A 25,067-nucleotide genomic window follows, 5' to 3' on the forward strand; every position below is an offset into this window, starting at 1 on the left:
ATAAGAGTTCCTGGTATGTTTTGGGCATGTTTATAGTTAAAAGTCCTGCGCTATGCACTGAATCCTCATTTTTTTCAAATTATTATTAGGATTTGGGTTGAACAATAAACTGCATATGGGTTTTATTCATTTTGGGCTCTTGTAGTGTCTATGTCTGTACCTGTCAAACTAAGAAAATAATGATTTTTTAAATTTATTTTTTACATTCTATAGATCGATTTTAAAAACTATCGGTCGATTAATCGGTTATCTGCCTATCTGCTTTTTCCACCACTTTAAGCTAACTACTTCTTCAAAAGGGTAGCTTGACTGTAGTTAAGGAACTTTCATTTGAGTATCTTGTCTCTTTATAAGTTTAGAAGCAGCTGTCTAAACACTGTTTAGAGCTAAAAGTAGATTGTAGAGATGACAACCTCTCTCCATTCCAAAATAGTTTGGTTGCTGCATTGTAATGAAAGATTGTCTGGGCTATTAAGTGAGTCACTCACTGTCCCTGAGAGTCTGCCATATCCACCAGATCTGCATTATCAGAGTCTTCCAGCAGGAGGCGCACACATGATGTATGACCATTCATTACTGGAGAAGAAAGAAACAGAATTTATGTGTTAATATCATTTAAGCAATTATGCAATATCTACCAGAATTTTTCATCATCTGACTGTCAAACACAGGTGTAATACCTGCGAGGTGGATGGGTGTACGTCCACGGATTGTCTCTCTGCTTCTTGGCGAGGCCCCATGGTTCAAAAGTGTGACGGCGCAGTCAGTGTGGCCCCTGAGGGCAGCAAGGGCCAGTGGAGTCCGACCCACTTCATCCCCCTGATCCACCTCGCAATGACCTTCCAAGAGGACTTCCAGAGCTTGTGTGTGACCGTGGTATGCCTGCACACACACACACACACACACACACACACACACACACACAAAAAAGTTCACTTGTTTAGCTTAACTTGGGCCAAATATCTGAAAAGGCCTCACAAATATTATAAGACCTCTAAAAAATAAAAAAAAACTGTTAATGTCTAAAAAGCCAGAAGATTAGGGTTTGACCGAAGTTAAATACTTAAAGGGATAGTTCACCCAAAAATAAAAATAATTTTATAATTTTCTCACAATCATGCCACTCCAGATGTGTATGACTTCCATTTTTCTGCAGAACACAAATTAAGATGTTTAGAAGAATATCTCAGATCTGTTGGTTCTCACAATGCAAGTGAATGGTAACCAGAACTTACAAGGTCCAAAAATGACAAAGGAGGCAAAAAAGTAATCCATATGACTCCAGTGTTTAAATCAATATCTTCTGAAGCAATATTATAGGTGTGGGTGATAAACAGATCAATATTTAAGTAAGTGGCTGAATGTGAAAGTGAAAGTCACTTCCACACCAGAAGGCTGAAATGAAAGTGTAGATTTACAGTTAAAACATGATCTTTTTCTCACCCACACCTATCATATAACTTCAGAAGATATGGATTTAACAACTGGAGTCTTATGGATTACTTTTATACTGCCTTTTGGGCCTTCAAAGTTCTGGTCACCATTCACTTGCATTGTGAGGACCAACAGAGCAGAAATATTCCTTTAAAAATCTTTATTTGTTTTCTGCAGAAGAAAGAAAGTCATACACATCTGGAATGGCATGAGGGTGAGTAAATGATGAGAGAATTTTCAGTTTTGGGTGAACTATTCCTTTAAAGGTATTGCAAGCAATTTTTTTCATGGAAAAGTGTGCAAAAAAACCTTAAAGATATTAATGAAATAAGTGTCCTGAGATATCTCACCTGTCTCTGTGACAGCTGTAAACTTTGTTAACAGCAAACTTGTCTATCATTTTGCTCATTCTTATCTGAAGCGGATCATTGAGGCTATGATTCATAATGTTTGTCAGTTGAGGGCTCTATTGTGCCACTGTTGAATTTGACAGCCACAGGAACAAACAATATGCTGCTCTTTTACTCGGTTTTGGTCTCAAAATTATCTTTGGAGGGCAGTGTTTTGGAATGAAGGGACGTGGCTAATTCAACAGCTCAGTCACATGAAAGCTTCAGAACGCAAAAATCGCTTACAGCATCTGTAAGGCTAGGGGTTTGTTTAAACCCCTAACCCCAAGGCCACATCCACACTAATCCATTTTAAGTTTCTTAACGGCATCATTTTCCAAAGTATGCAGTAATTGAGGAATAATTGCAAATGAGAGGTGTAAACTTCATCAATGCGAAATCAGTGCATTTTCAAGCTAAAACGTATTAGTGTGGATGTGGCTTAAATATGAATGAAAGTAATAGTGATGAAAAATTGTCCCCAGAACCAGCTAAATATGGAAAAACCTCCTTTTGGGGATATTTTTTTTTTCTTTTAATTCTATAAATCCAAAAAGTTCTCTTTTAGGGGTAGGGTTAGGGATTAGAGTTAGACTATAGTAGAGTTAGTCTATAGTCATTATAATTAGCTTTATATAAAAATATTTGAAGTCTGTGGAACTGTATGTCCTTATTTAGATAGCAAATAATGCGTGTATGAGTGTGTTTAAAGTTTGTACTCACGGCCAGATGCAGTGGGCTCCTGGTTTGGCTGTTCTCCATCTCACCCTGATGGTTCTCATCTCTATCCAAAAGCTAAAATCAAATTTAGCCAATATGAATCACAGCTGTTCATATTAAACTCAGTTATGCTAATCTTAATGAAACTGAGATACATTCATTCTCCCACTGTACACCAGCAGGTGGCGTGTGACAAATTCAACAGTGCAGGCAATACAGTGGTAAGACACAAGAAATAAACCACAAACTGGACTGAATTCATTTGCATGTTTGGTTTCATATTTAAATGCAATGATGTGACAGTTGAGTACAGATAAAGGAAGTGCCCTGAGGCACACACTGGGCATGTTTGTGTCCTCACCAGTTTCAGACAGTGTCTGTGGCCATACGCTGCAGCATAGTGAATGGCACTGTAGCCCTGATTATCCTTGAGTGACGGGGCAGCACCATGCTGCAACAGGAACTCAAGACACCTGCACACATACACACACATAAATATATATATATATATATATTATATATATATATGCACATATATGTATGAACTAATACAAGAAGAAAAAGCATAAATACAAAACAAAAAGAACTTAAAGTGGCCTTTGAACAGGACAATGTCAACCAGTCAAAAGTTTGGACACTCATACTCATTCTTTATTATTACCATGTTCCACATATTAGAATAATGGTAAAGTCGACAAAACTTCGATTGTATGGAAATTATGTAATTACCAAAAAAAATTAAACTTAAAACGTTTCATTTTAGTTTCTTCAAAGTGGCCACTCTTTGCCTAGATTACAGCTCTGCACATTTTGGGCCTTCTCTTGAACAACTTCATGCAACCTGGGATACTTATTTAAAAATTGAAGGATTCAATTATGAGAGATGAAGCTGAGCAGACAGAACTCACAGAGCTGCCTCCTTTTCCTTCTCGGCTTGAACTCCTTCACTCTCCGGTTCCAGGACCACACGCCGTCTTCAGAGAAATCACACACACACACACAAACACATCACAAATATGTGACAATCTTTAACAAGGAAACATTACACTCAAAATTAAGTCTGAAGAGAATTTTGCTGTTAAGTTTTTCACATGGTAACTAAAGATGAATCAAAATAGGATGGATTTTTTTTTTTTTTTAGCTTTAATATTTTTAGCGATGGTTCTTTAAAGAAGATGAATTAAGAGAGGCAACTTCGTTTGCACCTGGTATTAAGATGCACCTTGTTTGATCCGATCACGTGGTCAGGCGAGACACGTCGCTGTTTACACCTGGTCGCTTAAGCTGGTGCCACACTAGCAGACTCCAAACATCTCGATTTTGGTCAAGGGTGTCAAAAATGCGGTTGTTATTCTGAGATCTCGATCTCTTCAGTCGGAGGTATGACACACATGCCGATACAAAATGGTGGAGGGGTGACAAACATACCAACTCACCTGAACTCTCTCTCTCTGATTCCGTCACGTGGAGCTTGCCGAAATAACAACAGGAGTACCACGTGAGCATAAACAATTGTAATAGAGTCATTTAGGGTGTTTACAGACCTTTAGCTTGAGTGATTTGATCTGAAACAGGGGCTAAAATAGTTAATGTTGCATTTTCGTTGTGCATTAAGTTGCGTTTTAGTTTGGTTCGCTCTCACAAGGTTATATTTTAAAACGGACCAAAATTGTGATTATTTTTATCCATCATTAGTTGCTTTTGCATTATTTCTGCATTGAAGAGTAACAGTTCTCCCAGTTTGACGACACCGTCCTACCTGTGTCTGTTCTTTCACTATCCAAAAGAGAGAAGTGATCGTGAAGATCGACCTATATCTAATATAGCCGCTAAAAAGCTATATCCGCATTTTGATGATAATATGCACCAGGTTCTAAAACAAATGGTGAAAACTCCCTAAGGATGTGATCCATGGAGTAACTTTACTTTGTGAAAGTGCGTGATTGTGTATTGTGGCAGGGAGGAGGGCGGGCCGGGTCGTGATTCTGCACTCCCGGCCCCTAATCAGGCTAATCAAGCCCTTGAGAGGTATAAAGGCGACCGGAGGCGGCAGTTCCAGAGAGAGAGAGTTACGGGCAGCTGCCCGGCATGCCCTGTATGTGTTTGTCTTTTGGTTTAAGTTTATTATTAAACTATTATTTATATGGTCAAGCCGGTTCTCGCCGCCTCCTTTCCCTTTAACCTCGTTACTCTGGTGCCGCAACCTGGGAAGGAGGAGGGATGTGCCATAGCAGTGTCCTCACCACTACCATACACCCCAAAGGAGCAGCCGCGGCCATCCGCTGGGGGACGGAGGAGCCCGGCCACCTGAGAGCAGAGCAACGGCCACCGAGGGGCCGAGGGGCTCCTAGCCTGGAGCGGTCAGGGCCACTGCCAGGGGTAGAGGAGACCCCTACCAGCCGCTAAAACACAGCAGGGTCGAGAGGACCGCCGACCGCGAGCGGAGAGGGGCTCCTGGCCGACCGCCTTTTCTCGCCGCCTCCTTTCCCTTTAACCTCGATAAATGTATTTATCCCCTCCAGACTTGCCCCAGAACGCGCATCTCCACATGCAGCTTTCAGTGAATAAAGAAATTATGTTCAATAAAAACAGACGGTTGTGCCTCTGCTTTCTGATTTCATTAGTCATTTTAGTGTTGAAGAAAAATGCAGAAAAAAACGCTTGGTGACAGAATCACTATGGATTACAATCAGTGTTTGTGATGATATGCAGCGGAATGCGATGAAAATGTTCAGATCAGCTTGACATCTTGTCAGTTCTTCAGTAAAAAAGCTCATTGGTCACTTGAAGAGAAAACAAGAGCCCAGAGATAGAATGGTATTTTCAAGCAAGCATTATGTGCTTTTTCTGTTTTTGAAGCCATTTACTCAGCAAGGAGTCCCGACGGTCAAGTGATTAATGACCTCCCGCTGAGAGATGCTAATGCACGCTTCCTCTCCCTCCGCTTTATGTACATGAAGCTCACACCTGAAAATCACTGGAAAAAAAAAATCAGCTAGTGTTCGGATTTCGAGGGGAGGGTCTCAGTGGATGTCAGTGTGCTACTGCATGGTAACAAACCACAAAAAAGTCATAAAAGACAAAGAAAGCACGAAAAAAAAAAAAAATGCTGGGCCAATGCAAATTCTCCATTATTTTAGCGGAGTACCTGTACTAAAGGCACTTCAGATGGGTGTCCATGTCATCTGTGTGCCTGCATGTTTATATCAGACAGTGACACTGAAGAAGATCTGTGAAGTTTTGTGTATGTATCCGCTTTTTAAAATGTTCTGATCGGATGGTAATTTCCTTTTAAATCCACACGTAACTAGCAAACTCTTGTTTTAGCGCATCAGTTGATTGACAGGTGAGAGGTGGTGCTTCACTGCTGTCCGGGACGCATTCATTATAGAATTTACACCTCAAATGTGATGTGGTCACATGCATTTTTAACAACCTTCGTATGTGGTTTTTGTGATGCGATCACAAAAAGTTTTGCACCCAGTTTACACCTGAATTTAACGCTAACCACTTGTGATCAGATCATCCGAAATGCATCTTAATACCAGGTGTAAATAGGGGTTGTAGTGTGGTCATTGTCTCGCCATTTTTGAACACAAGAGCATGTCCTGTATGAACACACCCTTTGTAAAGAGCCTTTTTATAAAGTGAATTAGTCAGACAGCTCAATGTCTAGTTAATTTTGCAAATATGGTAAATCACAGCTTGGTGGAAACTATGGCTACCAACTCATTACTTATTCATGACATTGTTTTTGCCAGGGAATTCTGGCAGTCCTTCTAATCAGCCTAAGCACAAAAGTTTCTGTATACCCAAACAACCTGATGCCAAGACCCTGTCACTCCATGTTTACCCAAGACTTAAAATTTGCCTGGGGTTGCCATGGTAACAATATATGTGTTACTGTAGCATCTAGCAGTCTCTGGATTTTACCTGCTGTAGGTCCACAGCAAGGCCACTGTCTAGGTCACTCTTATTTAATCAGGTTAGACATAAATCTAGGGTGGTCAATTAGCCTACATGTTTTGCTTGGCCACAACTTTAACCTTTCAACTTTTCTTCAATTTGTACTTTCAAAGTATTAATGTCAGGATGATTTGACTCCCAGATGTGGAGTTTTTTTTAATCTCACTCAAATTATTAAATTATTATTAAATTTAAAATGTGTAATTTCTGCGCCACTAAGGTCACCAAAAGGAAAAGCAATAATAATTATGTTTTCAAACAGGTTTCCCCAACATTCCCCCTGCCTGCCATTGGTTGCTTTCACAGAAAGTTCTGAACTTCTGCCCCAAACTAACAACATCAGTTGAGCGCAACAGAGCCACAGTGTTTACACTGTTTTGGGAAATCAACCTATAAATTGTTTAAGGTTGACTCTGCAAAGTAGGATAGCTAGGAAAAAATTACACACTTCTCTTTTAAGTAGTCCCATTGCTAAACTGACAATTTAGACTACTTTAGATCTCAAATAAAATGTTCTGTATACCTTCTATCCAGGTCAGAAGCAGCAGCATAGTGCAGGGCAGAGCGCCCCCACTGGTCAGTGGCATTAATGCAGGTACCACAGGACACCAAAGTCTCCAGGCAGTGAAAGTGTCGGCTAGCTGCCGCATAGTGGAGAGGGGTCCTGTCCAAACCCACAACGGACAAACAGACATTGGCAAAATTAGAAAACACTGACAGGGACTTTATTCTGGTGACGTTTTACCATCTTAGTCACACACAAGCTGCATCTCAAGGCTTCAATATACAAACGAACCAGAACAGTTGTGATCATTTCACTCAGTGTGTGCAGTGGTTATGGTTTCAGCATGATTATACACTATTTAACACATAATCAGAGAAAGTGTTTATAAAAAATATGATTAAAGCATAAAAAGTAAATGATTAATGTTAACCATTTTTTCATAAAATTCAATGTATCTATACTTTGTATTACCAAGAACTCACCTTCCATGTTTGTCCCTGCGGTTATGATCAGCTCCACTGCTGAGCAACAGATTTACACATTCCACATTACTGAAAGAAAAAGGACAGGCAGGTTATAATTATAGCAGCTTTGTCAGAACTACTTAATGTCTGCGAACCAGCCCAAGACAAAGACAGATAGTCAAATAAAACAGACAAGCATTCTTGACCTAAACCAGACAGTTGACCGAGATGCCGGTGTCATGCAAACTCACCCGCTGGCGGCCGCGGCATGCAGACACGTTCTCCCCAGGTTGTCTGGTGTGTCGATCTGGAATCCTGCAGACAGGACCGAGTCATTACTTAGAGGACACATTATGCTATACCTCCGTCCTGTAGTAGAGGAGTGAAAGGAGGCAGTGCACAGATGAGGAGGAGAGAGCCCCCACAGCCAGTCACAGACAGCCACATGTTGGAGGGAAAAAGAACGACATGGGGGACAAGGATTCCCAAAAAGAAAGACAAGAAGATACAGTGAGTGAGAGAGAGAAAGAGAGAGAGAGGGGATATTAGTGCAGGAGGAAAAAAGACAGTGCAAACAGGACAGACAAGATGCACACACATCGCTCACAGGTCAACAAATGTGTAAAGGGTGCAACTCAAACTGATGAGGACTTCAGCATCAAGAATCTATTCTACACAGAACATTTCCTCTGCTACAATCCCACAGCCAAGATCCCGAGTTATGAAGCACACAGATTTAATGGAATGCCAGACCCAAGCAAACATGCATGAGGAAAATTTCATACACACAAGAACAAACATAATGACGGAGGGAAGAGTTGAAGCATTCCAGTAAAATTATTATTTAAGGAATGATTTATGGAGTATCATGGAGGAGAGGGTTGTATAATACAGCAATAAGCCACTCGAGCCTGTCCGTTACAGGGATTTTACCACCGGTAAGTGGCGCTCTTAAAAATGACACAAAGAAAAGGTAAAAATCACTGTAACAAATGGCCTCGAGTGACTTATTGCTTCTATAAAACAGCAAAGACACCAATGTTCAATAAATTTACATGAAATGTAGTTCATTAATTAACTGTAGGCTGTTTATGACATTTTTCAGCATTTAAAAATGCTTTGAATGTGGCTCATCAAATGGAACTCCCAATGTTAATCACCAGGAATGGATATGAAATCTTTCTTAGGGAAGTGGACTTTAGAGAGACCTTGCAGTCTCCCAAACAACTGGAGTGATTTGTGGTACATGACATGAAATCTAACATATACCAATATCTACTGTCTGTGGAAGTTAGAAAATTGTGTAAATGTCAAAATAATACAGGGCATTTCAATCTGTATATTAATTGTTTTATGTGCGGCCTTTTGCCAGTTTAATTTATGAAGCAGTGCAGGAATTAGGGCTGCTATGATCAAAGTGACAGCCGGCCCACAGCGGTGATGAAGTGGCACCAGGGTGGTGGACTGCCACTGGCAATGGTGTGCACGTAAAGGCATCAACTTATAAGATCTTGTAAAAACATGGAATAAATTCATGAAATAATAGCAATATCATATAATAGCGAGTATAGTTCAGTTTTAGATCCTTTGTTACTGTGTTGTCAAATCTTCATGCTAGAAACGTATTAATTTTCTGTTTTTTAGATGTTTCACAACATAGTGCATTGTTACAGCACTGGCCTATTCTTCACAACACGAGTTACACATAGCGCAGCAACTTGTTCAAGTTCAGCTGTGCATTCACTTTATTGTCTGTGCAGATCTAAGTGGTAGTATTATATATATCCTGTTACTATAGCGGATTAATATCATATATACAGGATGCATTTGAAAGGTGATTAACCCACTAAGCGCTTCAGTTTACCAGTGTTGTGCCGCAACCTGACTGCCTGCCAGATTCTTACTCCCCGCTACCTGATTGGCCCTTATCTCTAAAGCCCACCCCAACACCCACCCCTAACCCTAACCCTGACCTCAATGGTCCCTACCCCTTAAGCCCATCCCTACACCTACCCCTAAACATAAGGATACCTGGAAGTCAAAATTCGGCACTGCACCAATAGTTTAAAATACTATGACTGGATCATTGTTTTATTCAAACAAGATTTTTCTTCTTCTAAAATATTGTCAGTGCATTGGTAATAACTTGCAGTGTTATTAATTTCACGTATATTTCCATCAACAATATGTTTTAAGTAGAATAGTTTAATTATCCTCATGAACATATTTTTCCATCTCATGTTTGTTAGTGGAATCAAAAAATGCCTAATTCATTTTTTTCAGTATTTCATTACAAGATTAATACTGCTTCTCAGTGCAGCTGGAAACAACATAACCCCAGTGAGGTCCTCTCAAAAACCAGACAATGTTTTTTTTTTCCTGCCATTGATGTTACCATCCTATAGGATATGCTTTTGGTGCAATAACAGACAGATATTTTAAAACTATTTTTTAGTTTTGTATTATGGTATTTAGGGTAATTAGTGATATTTTACAAAGGGTTTAATTTTAGCGATGCACCGATATGGAACTTTTGGCTGAGACGATAACCGATAATTAAATAAATTTGGAGGCCGATAGCCAATATATTTGCAGATAAATCTAAATCTGGACATAAATCTACATTCTGCATGCCTGATTACAAAAACAAAAGGCTCAGCTTATAAAGCCTTATGCTGAGTAAGGTTGCGTGGTATACCGGTACTAAAGAAATATTGTACCAAAAAAATTTAAACTTTTTTTAAATTTTACAGTATGTTACCATTAGCAAAACTGTAGGAGATGTGAAAGTTTTGAGATGAAATCATTGACAATTTGAATATATATATATATTTTGTTTTTTCATCTTCATACGGCCAAGTGTTTTCATTAAACAGCAGAAGGGTGTAATTTAAATAAATAATATACAGTCCCATTCGCTGCGTGCTACAGAATGAACAAGAGGTGCTGCTCTGCTCTATCTACTTCACACACACACACAGACGCACGCACGCACACACGCGCACACACACAAAGGCAACACACACTACTGGTGCTTGATTTTCAACTGGAATTCACCCTCCGCCACCCAGATTGAGTCACTACGCCACCACGAGGACTTAGAGCGCATTGGGGATTGGGCACTCCAAATTGGGAGAAAAAGAAAAAAAAAAAAAAAAAAACGTTAAAAAAAAAAGCCATAGTTTATCGGCTTTAATAAATCGGCCTAATTTTCTTATCGGACCGATAACCGATAACTTTCAAAATTCACATTTATCGGCCGATACCGGTATGGCCACCGATATATCGAGCATCCCTACTTAATTTCTATTCCGTGCTCAATTACACACTTTTTCACACTTTTTAAAGTTTTATCTACAATGCACGCATAATTTGAGTGCACACCCTCCTTTGCCACCCAACCACCGTACAACACCGTTCACTGGCGGTGGTTGGCCCTTACCCACCGCAACAGCCCTAGGAGGAATGGAAAAGTTGTACAAATGGAGGGTTGGAAACTGAAAACCTGGAAAGCCATATTCAAACTTGAGTTTTACACACAAGCACCATGTGTGTGTTGGCACATGGTATTTTACCAAAAATGCAAGTTATAGAGCCACTGTCGTTTGACTCAGTGGTGTAGTCAGTACCTGAGGAGAGAAGCTTCCGGCAGCAGTCAGCGTGAGCGTTCAGAGCGGCCAGATGCAAGGGGAACATGCCATGTACCCCTCTTCTGCAGAGATATAAAGAGAAAGGCAAAGTGTTTCAGAAACAACATATACTGATGATTAAACAAGATTTTTAATCGAACGAGTCAAACCTAGTGCAGTCAGCTCCACTCGTGATTAGGGTGTTTATTAAAAGCTCATGGCCGTATCGAGCAGCAACGTGCAGTGGAGTGTTTCCATCCTTATCGACGCAGTCAATCTCTCCTCCTGTATGAAGATATGCACAGCACTCACAATGTACAGCCCTAATATGCAAATCAGCTGTCTGATATCAGAATCAAAGGTTAAAAATGGCTTTACCATTCTGGATGAGTGTTTGCGAGCGTGTGAATCGTCCGTGTACTGCGGTCAAATGAAGAGGACTTTTCCCATCACGACTCTGATGAGATGACACAAAATGTTTATTGCAAGTCCAAAATAAAAAATATCACTGATAAAGCTGGGGAAAGTAATTTTTGCTTTAGGGATTTTACATTGGATGTTCAGGATGCTTTGTTTATAGTAACATATATTATAGGAATATTCTGGGTTCAAAGTTAAGCTCAATCAACAGCATTTGTGGCTTAATATTGATTACCACAAAAATAAATTTTGACTCATCCCTCCTTTTCTTTAAAAAAAAGCAAAAATCAAGGTTCCAGTGAGGCACTTACAATGGAAGTGAATGGGGCCAATTTTTGGACGTTAAAATACTCACCGTTTCAAAAGTTTAGCCACAAGACAATATGCGTGTAAACATGACTACTAATCTTTTCTGTGTAAAGTTCTAGTTAATTTCAAGTTCTAGTTAACTTCATTGCCATGACGATGTCATGTCAACAAACCTTAAAATTACTGTAAAAAATTACAATTTAAGCAACGTTACAGCTCAAATAATACATGAGTTCTGAAAGAAGAATTGATGTAAGTGCTTTTATAAAATTATAAGCTTCATATTTCTGCCTTTAAACCCTCAAATCATTGGCCACTTTAATTCACTTTAATTGTAAGTGCCTCACTGTAACCTCGATTTTCACTTTTTTTAAAGAAAAGGGGGTGAGTGAAATTATTTTTGTGATAATCAACATTATGTCACAAATGCTGTCGATTAAGCTTGACTTGTATTGAACCCGGAATATTCCTTTGAGTAAAAATACTAAATAATAAAAATCATGCGTGTTCACACAAGAACTTACATTGTTTTTAGCACTAAACAATACAAGTTCTCATGTGATCATGTGAGACACTGTGAATGAGCTTCTGTCACAGCACTCATGAACATGCACTGGACTTCAAAATGTATTACTGTATATTAGAGAAATTATTGTTTCTCGCAAAAACCTATCATATGCCTTCAGACGACTCGGAATATAACGCGCAAGTTACATGGACTACTTTTATGATACTTTTTGGTGCTTTTCTAAGCTTTAAAGGGAGTCACTATCAACTGCAATTGACCAGGATATTCATGAAATTTTCTCCTTTTGTGTTCTGCATAAGACAGTAAGTAATTCATACAGGTTTGGAACAACATGAGGGTGAGTAAATTACGATGGAATTTTCATTTTTGGATGAACTATTCCTTTAAAAGTAATACATAACAGTACAAAACCCATTTAATGCACACCGGATTTTGACTTTTTGCCTATATTTGGTATATGCCGCACCTGCACGTTGACGTCAGCTCCATTGTTGACCAGGAACTCCAGACACATGGCACCATGGGTGGACGCAGCAGCAAAATGGAGTGGTGTGAAGCCCTTGTTATTTGGCTGGCTGACATTTGCGCCATAATCGATCAACTCGCAGACCACTGCATCCTGCCCATTAAAACACGCCACATGCAGCGCTGTGTTCCCAAAGGCATTGGCCTCATCTATCTATAGGAAGAGAGAACACGCAATACACATATTGTGAAAACAAAGAATAAATAGTGTGCATGCATTTAGATCTGACCCAGATCTATTCTGTAATGTTTCTCTGATGATGAATTCAATACTAATTTATTCAGTGGCATGTTTGAAAGAATTCTCTTTTTAAGGAGTGTGTGTGTAATTTTTCCAGTGTTAAAGTATTTTCTCATATCCTAGCTTGATATGCAGAGACTACTGTAAGCTTTTCGTAACAAATAATATTACATATCAAATTCAAATGGATAACATACCAACCAAAGTCCTAAGGTCTGCTCAATATTTGGTTTCATTTTAAATTAATTCCATTATAGAGGTTAAATGCATTACAAATGCTGTTTCATGTCATCTTTAAGTGGAGAGGGCCAGAGAGGGTTTAACAGTCCAGCCTTTCTTCCTTTTCAGATATGGGAATATGAGTGCCCATGTACAGTATATCTATATGGTTACCTCGATGGCCAGGCTGAGCAGGTGATTCACCACAGCAATCTGTCCGTTGGAAGCAGCGGCATGGAGAGGCGTGTATCCCCTCTTGTCCTTGCAGCTAAGCTCAGCCCCTTGACTCACCAACAAACACACCACATCTAAATGACCTGCAGGGGAACAGAGAAATCTTAAATGGAATTGGCGGGAGTACTTAAGGAGAAGAGACAGCGGCAGACGAGAGAGAGAGAGAGACACGTGAAGCTGTCTGTGTGGGTCTGTGTGTCAGAAGCGCAGGTGCTGAAAAGCAGCATGTATGTAGAATGTACAGCTGAAAAGCCTTATTGTGGAATGCTGAAAAGACTTCGACAATAAATGTATATGTGTTTTGTCAACCCGGTCTCAGCTTCCTCCTTACCGTCATAATTGTTATAAATAGTTTAGTCAAAAATCAGAAGTACTGTATGTCATCATTTTCTCATCCACATGTCACTGCATACCCATTTGACTATATTGGACCACAAAAAGAACATGTTTTGAAGAATGTTCATGCTGCTCTTTTCCATACAGCAAAAGAATATAGTGACCAGGGACTAACTGAAGTTATAATTCACTGAAATACACAAGAACCAGTGCAGTTTAAAGTAATAGTCATCAAACCTTGCACGCCATTTTTGAATGTTTTGCGAAGGCAGAACTGGGTTGTACCTATCAAATGGCTTCAGAAGACTTGGAATATAGCACACAAGTCGTATGGACTAATTCTTTAGTTATATTTGGAATTTGACAGCCCTTGATCGTGGTATGATTTTGCTGTATGGAAATTTGTTGTGAAAAGACATATCTCTTTTTGCATTCCAAAGAAGAAAGAAAGTCATATAGGCTTTGGAACAAGATATTGGTGACGTTTCCTTTAGTATTTCAGTCTGATTTTTCTACCATATCACATCACAAAAGTTTTATTTAGTGCAGTGACAGAATTTACAGGTGTGAACTTATTACATTGCAATAAGCAAGATTAAAACTCTTCGAGCAGCCCACACTTTACACTTTGACTCAATAAAAGGACAGAGCATTCACAGAGTTTATAGGACTGTCCCCTCACCCTTATATGCAGCCCAGTGAAGTGCACGGCAATCTTTCTTATCGAAGGCATTAATGTTGGCACCCTTGGCCAGGAGAAGGCTAACCATCTGATGAGAGTGAGAATGAGAGAGAGAGAGAGAGAGAGAGAGAGAGAGAGAGAGAGAGAGAGAGAGAGAGAAACAAGAACAAAAAACAAGAGATGGGGAGAATGCATCAGTCTTAGCAGGCACTAACCCATGAGTCAGTAATGCGTCAATAATAATGGGTCTCCAGAAGCTCTTATTTTGTGCTGTGTTTGTCACAATTTATATAATGTCTTCTGAAATGTGTGCTATACAATTATGCTCATCATTATATCAGTTCTCTAGATCTGCCACGCTGATCATGTTAAATAACTGAAGTTAAAGGAATAGTTCACCCAAAAATGAAAATTCTCTCATCATTTACTCACCCACATGCCATCCAAGATGTATTTGACTTCCTTTCTTCTGCAGAACACAAATGAAGATTTTTAGGAGAATATCTTAGCTCTGTAGGTCAATACAATACAAGTGAATGGTGGCCAGAACTTTAAAGACCCAAAAAGCAAATAAAGGCAGCATAAAACTAATCCATTGTTTAAATCCATATCTTCTGAAGCAATATAATAGGTGTGGGTGAGAAACAAATCAATATTTAAGTCCTTTTTTACTATAAATATCCACTTTTACTTTCTTTTATTTTTGACGATTTGCATTCTTCTTGCATACCGCCACCTACTGGGCAGGGAGTAGAATTTATAGTAAAAATGGGCTTAAATATTGATCTGTTTCTCACCCACACCTATCATACTGCTACAGAAGATATAGATTTAACCACTGGAGTTGTATGGATTAGTTTAATGCTCCCTTTATGTCCTTTTCGGGCTTCAAATATCTAGCCACAATTCACTTGCATTGAATGGACCAAGCTGAGATGTTCTTCTAAAAATCATTGTGTTTTGCGGAACAAATAAACTTTAGGATGGTATGAGGGTGAATAAATGATGACAGAATTTTCATTTTTGGGTGAACTATTCCTGTAATAAACCTGATCTATTTATGCATTTCTATGAGATGCCCTACACAGGCAAAACGTATTAACAATGCCAATGCTGAAAAATTGCTCAAAAGTTGTTTGATTATCAAGCCAAATGTTTTATACACACACACACACAAATGGTAATGTACCGATTAGGCATATATATGAATCTGGGCATATTTGACCCTTACTCGTCTGTCACAGGACAAATCACAGTCTAAACTTTCCACCATCAGGCCGATCTGATTTTGGGCATAACTTAATTTTGACCAAATGTGTAGTTTTGACTTTGCATGGAAAAACTGTGAATTAAAAAAACAAAAACAACTCTTGACTTGCAGTACCTCTGTGTGCCCATTGAGGGCGGCATGGTGCAAGGCGGTGCGTCCCCCGCGGTCTGACACATTGACACTGCTCAGGAGCGGAATGATGACCTCAGCGCAACGCAGGGCCTTGTTGGCCGCAGCAACATGCAGAGGAGTCTGCCAGTTCTTATTCCGTGCGTTTACATCGGCAGAATGCCGGATCAACACGCGAACGGCCTCCTGAAAATGTGCAAAAGAAAACAATTGAAGACAGCAGCAGTCACATGCTAAAAATCCAAGAATTACAAATATATACTCATTCAGGACTGAAAAGTACAGAAAGTGTAAACAAAATAGAGCATGGTTCTTCAGCTCCAGCTATCATAGCTATTAAGAATGACCAGTTGCTAGATGAACTGTTTCGTTTCATAGCAGTTATAATATAATGTGTTTTCAAAGCTGCTGCATAGGATTAGCTTTACATTGCATTTATAACATCCTACTGGTTGACTTCATTACACGAAACCTGAGACAATCATAAGCAGGTTTAGAGTGGATATTTTCATGAAAACGTGTTTGTGTATGCATTTTAAGCCCACCTCACTACGTGATGCCACTGCCCTGTGAAGTGGAGTCAACCACATGTTGTCTTTGGCATTGACCCGTGCCCCTGAGAATGAATTAGTGAAAAAGACATCAAACAAAAATAAAATGAAAGCATAAATAACCATCCACTTTAGTTTTAGTATGGAAAAGAGCAGTGTGGGCATTCAGCAAGCTATCTTTTGTGTTCCATGAAAGAAAAACAAAACATCTAGGTTTGGAACGACTTGAGGGTGAGTAAATTATGAAAGACTTTTTCATTTTTGCAGGACCTATCCTTTTAATGGGCTACAAAAAGGGAGGTGGGGAAGTAATGGAGAGAGGGAGAAAGTTCTACCTGAGACAATGAGGAGCTCTATGATCTCAGCATCTCCGAGGAAGGCTGCTGCATGAAGGGGAGCACGCTTCTCTGTATCCTGAGAGAGAATGATAGACAGCTGGAGAGTGAGACAGATTGACAAAGACAACAGCAGGTATGGGTACAGAGAGACACCAGTACAAGAAGCTTACATCTCAAAATGAGCTATATGCATAAGTCTCAGATGGCTGGACCTTTCAACTTAACCTAGACAGATACAGTGTGGTCCAATGGCCAACAAATATGCCTATACAGGGGACTATGCAGGGAGAACAATCATGGCAACCATGTTCTGGTGACATTCCAAACAGAAGTGCTCCAAAATAATAATAAATTATCATCAAAATTGAGCAGCAGCCATTGTGCAATGATATAATCAACTTCTTGACTTGGAAAGATGATGAAACCAAATCAATATTTGGTCACTTTAGTCATGGACACTTCTGAATGGAAGTGGTTGATAGCCTGTTATTGCAAGTGATCCAGGATGCCATTAAGAGTGAACAAAGGAGCATTGATGAAAGTCATCCACATCTAGGATGGCATGAGGGTGAGTAAATGATGAGAGAATTTTCATTTTTGGGTTAACTATCCCTTTAACTAACTAATGTGACATTAGAATGTGTTTTCAATTACTTCATGCCTAATTCTATGAGAAGAATTCACATGAGATCAGTAATGAAAGCTGTTTTAGGGGGCCTGGATAGCTCAGCGAGTAAAGACGCTGACTACCACCCCTGGAGTCGCGAGTTCAAATCCAGGGCGTGCTGAGTGACTCCAGCCAGTTCTCCTAATGAATCAAATTGGCCCGGTTGCTAGGGAGGGTAGAGTCACATGGGGTAACCTCCTCGTGGTCGTTATAATGTGGTTCTCACTCTCGGTGGGGCGAGTGGCGAGTTGTGCGTGGATGCCGCGGAGAATAGCGTGAAGCCTCCATGCGTGCTACGTCTCCACGGTATCGCGCTCAACAAGCCACGTGATAAGATGCACGGATTGACAGTCTCAGACACGGAGGCAACTGAGATTCGTCCTCCGCTACCCAGATTGAGGCGAGTCACTACGCCACCATGAGGACTTGGAGCGCATTGGGAATTGGGCATTCCAAATTGGAGAGAAAAGGGGAGAAGAAAAAAAAAAAATGATGATGATTTAAAGTAATGTACTGTACATGCAGTAGATAATGTGTAATTTGTTTGTTTACATTCTAAATTCATGGAGGTAATGCATAACACACTATACGCGGATATAATATTCGCCACTTATGCATAAATGCGTGTATAAATGAGTGTTAATGGGCAGAATGGGCACTTTATAGTATTTGAGTAGATCTGATTCCTTTTGTAGACTAATTAAACAAAGAAAAATTGCATGATATTTCTTGTTAAATGTCTCTATGTGAACGATCGTAAAGATGCAGGTAAATTTGCACCAGCTCACTTATAACTCTGCACAGCTGTGTGTTCACTGTGACTGATTTTAACTGACTGAATGGGAATTAGATGTGGCATAAACGTAGGTGGAGCTCCAGGTCACACGATGACGTGGACCAATGACAGTAAAAAGGTGTTAAGCAGCCAGTAAGAAGTTTTCCTAACAGTTAACCTCAGCGAGCTGTTACGAACAGTGTTGGGTAAGTTACTCTAAAAAACTAACTACTAATTACATCTTCTACAGTGTAATTAGATTACTGTACTAATTACTCTGTCTGAAAAGTAATTGCATTACTTATTACTAATTACTTTCTAAACCCCTTATCAACCTCGACCAGATGAAAAATACAAGGATAGACATGAAATCATTCTTTTAAGTCCTTCAAATTAATCATATAAAATTAAATATATTATCCATGAACTGGCCAAATAATTTAAGGGGGCAGCATTAAATTAAACAACATACATTTTAACATTAGACATTAAATTTAGATTTTAAATTCACTATTGTTATACATAGAATTGTACTTTAGTCTATACAGTATTTAACACAATTACATCAGAAGTAATTAAATTACTGAAAAATTAAGAGTAATCCCTTACTTTTTTCAATGAAAAAGTAATTTAATTACAGTAATTAATTACTTAGTAATGCATTATACCCAACACTGGTTATGAACCACCGAAACAAACTCAAAAACACCTTTTTGTTTTTCGAACAAAAAATTAGAACAGCAAGCTAATTCTTGCTGGAGCTATTAGGACGGACACAAACAGACAAGCAGAATAAATAAATATGAAAACAATTGTCTCCTGTTGCATATACAGAGACAAATGTATTTAAAACATTAAACTGGCTGGGATTCCTAAACTAGCATATTGTAAGAAACAAAGAGATGACGTAGTCAAGAGAGAAAGCATAGAAGGAAGTGATTAATACCAGTGCATTGATGTCTTCAGATTTACATATGAGCACACGTATCTCATCAGGGTCTCCATTAAAGATGGCTTGGACAATGGGTGGCTGTGAAAAACAAGAGATTATTTTAACATGGTATTATGAAATAAAAGCATGAAATGGCATGAATTGTGTTTTTATTACTGGTGCTTGCTATAGGAATCATCACACTTTGACTATTGCGGGTACTTAAGGCCAAAACAGGGGGTTTTTTTTCGGACTTTGCTGATTAATTTGAATTTGTGTTTTGGCATGATTTGTTATTTATTTTTTAATCGAGATTTTGCACACAAAAAAAAAATATTGCAAACACTATAGTTAGATACGTTGTAAATCCACCAAAGTCTGTATGAGGAAGAGGAAAATAATTCATAGCACTTGTCTTAAAGCCGCTCACGATCTGATCAGCTGCACGTGTGTGGCGCACTCCAAATGAACGAGACATGGAGACTGATATTAAAGACAGCAGTAATATTCCCAGTACGATTGTACACTGTGATTGTAGCTCAGCTTCGTCCATCATGCAGGTATACAGCGGCTTAAGACCATAACTGGCCTTGGCGTGCGCATGTTGATGAATGGTCTCCTTTCTTTTCTTTTTACTCATTTAAAAAAAAAAAAAAAAAAATAAAAAAATAAAAAAAAGAGTTTGTTACGTGACAGTTATGGGCGCTTCATTTCAAATCATGGAGAGGCTTTATATGGGAGAATCAATCATCCGCCGCTCGTTTTGCCATAACGGTTCAGATAGATCGCAAATTATTGCTTTGTTCCGTGACATGTTTCAAGTGTACTGCATCTATAGCCAACATTTGGCAAGCGATCATTTTGACAAACTTTGCTAGTTGAATTGTAATGATAAATTATTTAATATTGCTGCGCTGCTCAGCGTGAACCGCTAGAGGACGCGTCTCTATCTGCAGGGGTTTATGAATATACCCACAAATTGTTTTATATACAATGAGAACTTTCTAGATAAACTTGATAATTTATAGATATTGATTTCTAGATAACGTTCTAAATAGACTTGGTTTAGATCAAATGAATATCTACACTGGCTAAGAATTATTTTTGCAGTTTTCTTATTCTATTGTTTCTGAATATCTGGGTTTATTATTTTACATTTACACTCTGAATCATGTCAGAGTACATCTAAAAGTTGAAAAAATCTAATTGTGAATCGTCCATAAGTTTGATAAAAATCGAGATTTTATTTTTTTGTCATATTGCCCAGCCCTACTTGGGACAATAAGCAACCACACAGAACATCCTTGCGACCATCTAGCAACATCCTAGCAACTGCATAGTAATATCCTGGCATCCACCCACAACACCCCTTGCATCATGGCAGAGATTTTTGAATGGGCAAGCACCACAAATTTTTTTTAGAAGTCTCCAGTTTACTATGTACAAAATAATTTCTGGGTGCAAAGTAGGGCTGGGTTTGATACAGATTTCCTGATTCAATTCTGATTCACAAGCTCTCCATTAAATTAGATTTCAATTAGATATCGATTAATATTGGTATATTTAAGTTATAATGTACTTTTTGCTGACAAATGAAGGAAATTTTCTCCCAGCTTTTGTTATCAATATCGAGATTGAATAAATGAAGATTGCGAGTCATCAGAAAAATCTATATTTTTACCCAGACCGAGCATAAACATAATGTTTTATCTCTTTGGAAAAACTTGAACCCATGTCATTCAGTTCAAATGATCAGTTACAATTTTGACTCTTTGAATCTGTATCTCAGTTTATATTGCTAACACAGCCTAACAACCAGGCTAAGAAGCCACAGCGTTCATAATTTCCACGAAATGTCCTTATTACTTAGAGGTAAATCCTAGATCCAAGTGGCCACACGGAAGCTTTGCACCGCTAATGCTGAATTAAAGTCATGTTTCCTCTATGTAATTATCATTCTCTATTATTTTTTATGAAAAAACTAAAGACTAAACTGAAATTTCCAAATGTCCATGTACAACACACCACCAATTATAACCTACATTTACCAGCTATTTCCTTGAATGAAGTGACAAATGAGTTCCATAGGCATTTCTATGGCAACACAATTGGAAAAAAAAATAAAATAAAAAAAAAAAAAAGGGCAATCGGACACATGCGTAGGATAAGAAGCACTGCAGCAAGGTGGAGACAAACTTGGCTTTATCTATACTTCCTCTCCCCACCTCTTTCTCTCTGTCTCTCTCTCTCTTTCTCCAATAACCCCCACATCACATTTCCTGTTTTTTTTTTTCACCTACTCAGAATCGACACAGCGGAAGCGTGGAAAGCATTTTCACTTCCGCAATACAACACGCATGCACTCATACCAACAGCAAACTAACTTTCTAACCTACATGATACTTTTTAAACTCATAGGCTAATAGTTCTCAACATAGGGTCCAACTAAGGACACTTTGCTCTCAAGATTCTTTGGCTTGCATCAGAAACTCTGAGCACCAGCCATTGTGAGACAGTTAAAGCATCTCCTTTGGCTTAAAGGTGCACTCAGTAATTTATTCCTCATTAAAACAGTTTTACTCCAAAATAAATTATTAGTAATTTTGAAAGATATGTTTTAAATCATGAGCATCCACATGAGATGAAGACCCATGTTAGGATCACATGACCAACCGAATACTACTCGCTTAATCTCAGTAACCACCCTGTTACTGCACAATTTTACTCATGCATTAATTTAATCATGGCTGACTGTTAACAGTGCATTTCTACAATGGCATCAGTAACTCAAAACAATTGCTTTTGAATTGAAAGATGCTGCATCCATGCCCCTAGGTACCAGAAATCCCAACGCGACAAAAACAAAAATTACTGAGTGCACCTTTAAGAGTTTATGAAAACAAAAGTTGTGTGTACTTATTAAACTTATCGGCTAGTAGTTCTCAACAGGTAATTAATAACACAGACTTTCACTCATTGACTTTCTCAGACACATGCATGCAAACAAACCCTCTGCATGGAGATTTAAAATTTGTTGTGTTGCGGAGGTCTGCTCTATTTTCAGACGTAGAAACAGGCCATCTCTCACCCACTCACTCCAAACTCATTTCATCATCCATTAAGAATGAGCTCTGCTATGCCATTTTGCCACAAGCTATCAGTCATTTCTGTTACTCACTTCATGCTACTCATTTCTCAAAAGCAACAAATGCCTGAATGATTGAATGCAACCTTACAATGACAGATGAACAATTGAATAATTAACTAAAATTATATCACACCATATGAAAGAAAAATCACAAATGAGATCAGATGAAAAAATATATTTTCCTTTGGGCAGCAATGAGACTTTTTCTCAGTCTCAAGACATCTCAACAATGTCTCAAACTGTTTAGATTAGCCAAAATCCCAAAGATTTCAATCAAATGTCAAACATTTCATCCTGTTCTTCCAATATCAAATTATCTGAGCTATGCTATCCACATTTAACCATATAGCTTTATACTAGGAGGAACATCTGAGACAGCTTGATTGAAGGAAGTGATTCTTAAATGAGAACTCCATTAAGTCTTTTGAGCTTAGAAAGAGCAAACTCTGTGCAAGTAACATTTTACTTCCAGATATCATATCATAATAACATTAAGTCCCATACCAGTGAACCCCCAAATTTGACAGATTTGGACAAATATCCAGTTGCGGACACTTGTGAGATCATTGCATCCATAGGCATCTTTACACAGCTGAGTTAAAGCTGCTCTGTGCCTCCTCAAAATATATATAAAACTTACAACCACCCAGCTCTTCACTCACAGGAAAGAGAACACAACAGCTGGTGTAAGTGTAGCATGACAACAGTGCTGTCTGTGTAATGGCACCGCATAGCTTAGGGACGAGGTTGCTGAGCGCTGGCATGAGTGGTGATCTGGATGCGGTTCATCACAAATTAGGACATTCCCCGAGCTTCCAGCACTGCTCCATGCCAAACACAAACACTCAAACACTGGGGCCATTGTTGATATGCACAAGGCAACACAGCTTTCCCTCACTCCCTGTCCCTTGTCTGCCTCAAAAGGCCAATAGGAGTAAGCCAAAATCTTTGTCACCCAATGAGGGTGAAGCTTCTCTACTTTTGGCAACTGGAGAACTGCAGACTTCTTGTGTCTTCTTCAAAACAAAGCCGTCCGACTCCTCAAGAATCATGGGGCTAAATGAGGAACTGCTGATGCCTCACAATAAATGAATTGTGAAATGGAAATCTGGTTCCTTGTGACTGTATTTTCACTTATGTTGGAGAGGTTTCCATTTGGCAAAGAACAAACTGCCTGATATGGGGGTTATGTTGAAAGTTCAAAGTTTCCCTTGACACAGCATTTCAATAAGAAATTATGCTTTGATTTTTTTAAGGTGCTCCACAGAGAGCCATAAAATGCAAGTGGACAAATGTAAAAAGAAAAAATAAGGTATACTGTACATATGTCATGAAGTCCATAACTGAAGACTTATGGACTGATGTACAACCCGTGAACACACTTGTTTCATGTAACCCTCTGATCCTACAGAAAATGCATGAGAGTGAGAATCTTGAGATTTAACAACTTCCTGTTCCTTTCCTCCTCAGAGCAAAGTGTGGATATCAAACTGTACACAAGACTGAAATTACCATAAACATTCATGACACTCAGGACACTATAAACTTTTTAAAAGAATGTTCCAGGTTCTGTTGATTACCACAGAAAATATCTGGAATCGTCCCACAGTTTGTAAAAACAAACACAAATAGTGTTTAAAGTAATGCACTTATAATGGAACCCCAAAGGCAAGACATTGCAATGGAATAAACATTCAAATACACATAAGAATTACCATTATATGTGTTAATATAAGACTAGTGTGATAAAATCGCTTACCAACCTGGTCTGTGCAAAGTTATATTCAGTATTTCAACTCTTGTCTTGACTAATGTAAATCCATTAAACCTGTAACTTTCACACCAATTGCACTAACATTAGTATGTTATGTTGGTAACATATAACCAGAAGTTGTTCATCCGCCTAAAACAGTTCAGACAACTTACAACCCAACTAAAACACATAAGTGCTTTAAAAAAAAATTACAAGTAGCATGTTTCAACTTTTAATACCCTCTGGTTTTCCCCGTAAACTTCCATTGTACAATAATGTCAATTTTGTTCACATTTACAAGTCAAAATTATGTTCTGTGGTAACTGACACATGACACAGATGCTTAACTCAGAACATCCTTTAGCATTCAAGCAAAGATCATGAAATGTTCTACAACTGATTATATAAAACTAAGATTATGTCTCTAATAACTAGCCTATTGTTTCACAGCTGAAAAACTTCTCAACTTTGACATGAAGTCCATGGGGCATCTGACAGACAAAGTTACTTGTTGCAAGGACAACTTCCTCAAACATTTGCAATGGCATCTAGTTATGAGGGCATCGCTTGATGGTTATGGGAGATATGTCTACACCAAAGCTAAACATTCTCACTCTTTCACATGTTGCCAACAAATTCAAGGAGGTGACTATTCTCAAAACATGTAGCCTAACATTTCAATCCTAGATTGTGCAATAAAGGCCATATCAATATACCAGATGCATGCAATATACAGTACCACTAATGTAATACCAGATGGTATGTCATTCTGTAATCGATTGCAGAAGTTGCAAACACAAGTTTGTTGGAACCTAAATTACTGGTACTGTGGCAGCAAAATATTGAAATAAGGGAACAATAGTGATGTCTGTGACAGAAGGAACTTGACTTTAACTGGGTGGA

General features: G+C 38.7%; 1 protein-coding gene and 1 long non-coding RNA gene across 6 annotated transcripts in view; one reads left to right on the forward strand and one right to left on the reverse strand.

Moving 5' to 3' along the window:
- The window catches only part of LOC127447841 (serine/threonine-protein phosphatase 6 regulatory ankyrin repeat subunit B-like), a 36,979-nt gene that overhangs the window by 10,825 nt on the left and 1,087 nt on the right, over positions 1-25,067 (reverse strand). For 2 of the 5 annotated variants that reach the window (XM_051709934.1, XM_051709939.1), the window contains exons 2-19: positions 19,279-19,362; positions 16,888-16,987; positions 16,547-16,617; positions 15,987-16,187; positions 14,603-14,690; positions 13,525-13,667; positions 12,832-13,044; positions 11,486-11,564; positions 11,278-11,392; positions 11,108-11,190; positions 7,730-7,847; positions 7,497-7,565; positions 7,033-7,173; positions 3,452-3,517; positions 2,905-3,016; positions 2,547-2,618; positions 681-882; positions 489-576 (exon numbers count right to left, since the gene is read on the reverse strand). In XM_051709934.1, coding sequence (XP_051565894.1) covers positions 489-576; positions 681-882; positions 2,547-2,618; positions 2,905-3,016; positions 3,452-3,517; positions 7,033-7,173; positions 7,497-7,565; positions 7,730-7,847; positions 11,108-11,190; positions 11,278-11,392; positions 11,486-11,564; positions 12,832-13,044; positions 13,525-13,667; positions 14,603-14,690; positions 15,987-16,187; positions 16,547-16,617; positions 16,888-16,987; positions 19,279-19,362 — 2,045 coding nt within the window. The remainder of the gene's footprint in view (positions 1-488; positions 577-680; positions 883-2,546; positions 2,619-2,904; positions 3,017-3,451; positions 3,518-7,032; positions 7,174-7,496; positions 7,566-7,729; positions 7,848-11,107; positions 11,191-11,277; positions 11,393-11,485; positions 11,565-12,831; positions 13,045-13,524; positions 13,668-14,602; positions 14,691-15,986; positions 16,188-16,546; positions 16,618-16,887; positions 16,988-19,278; positions 19,363-25,067) is intronic. The other 3 variants (XM_051709937.1, XM_051709935.1, XM_051709936.1) reach the window with 3 other exon arrangements.
- The window catches only part of LOC127447842 (uncharacterized), a 41,160-nt gene continuing 29,771 nt past the window's right edge, over positions 13,679-25,067 (forward strand). Inside the window, exons 1-2 of the long non-coding RNA XR_007898421.1 lie at positions 13,679-13,811; positions 16,820-17,023. This is a non-coding gene — a long non-coding RNA (uncharacterized LOC127447842). The remainder of the gene's footprint in view (positions 13,812-16,819; positions 17,024-25,067) is intronic.

The sequence above is a fragment of the Myxocyprinus asiaticus genome, chromosome 11 (genome assembly GCF_019703515.2).
Source record: "Myxocyprinus asiaticus isolate MX2 ecotype Aquarium Trade chromosome 11, UBuf_Myxa_2, whole genome shotgun sequence".
NCBI classification, from domain to species: Eukaryota; Metazoa; Chordata; class Actinopteri; order Cypriniformes; family Catostomidae; genus Myxocyprinus; species Myxocyprinus asiaticus.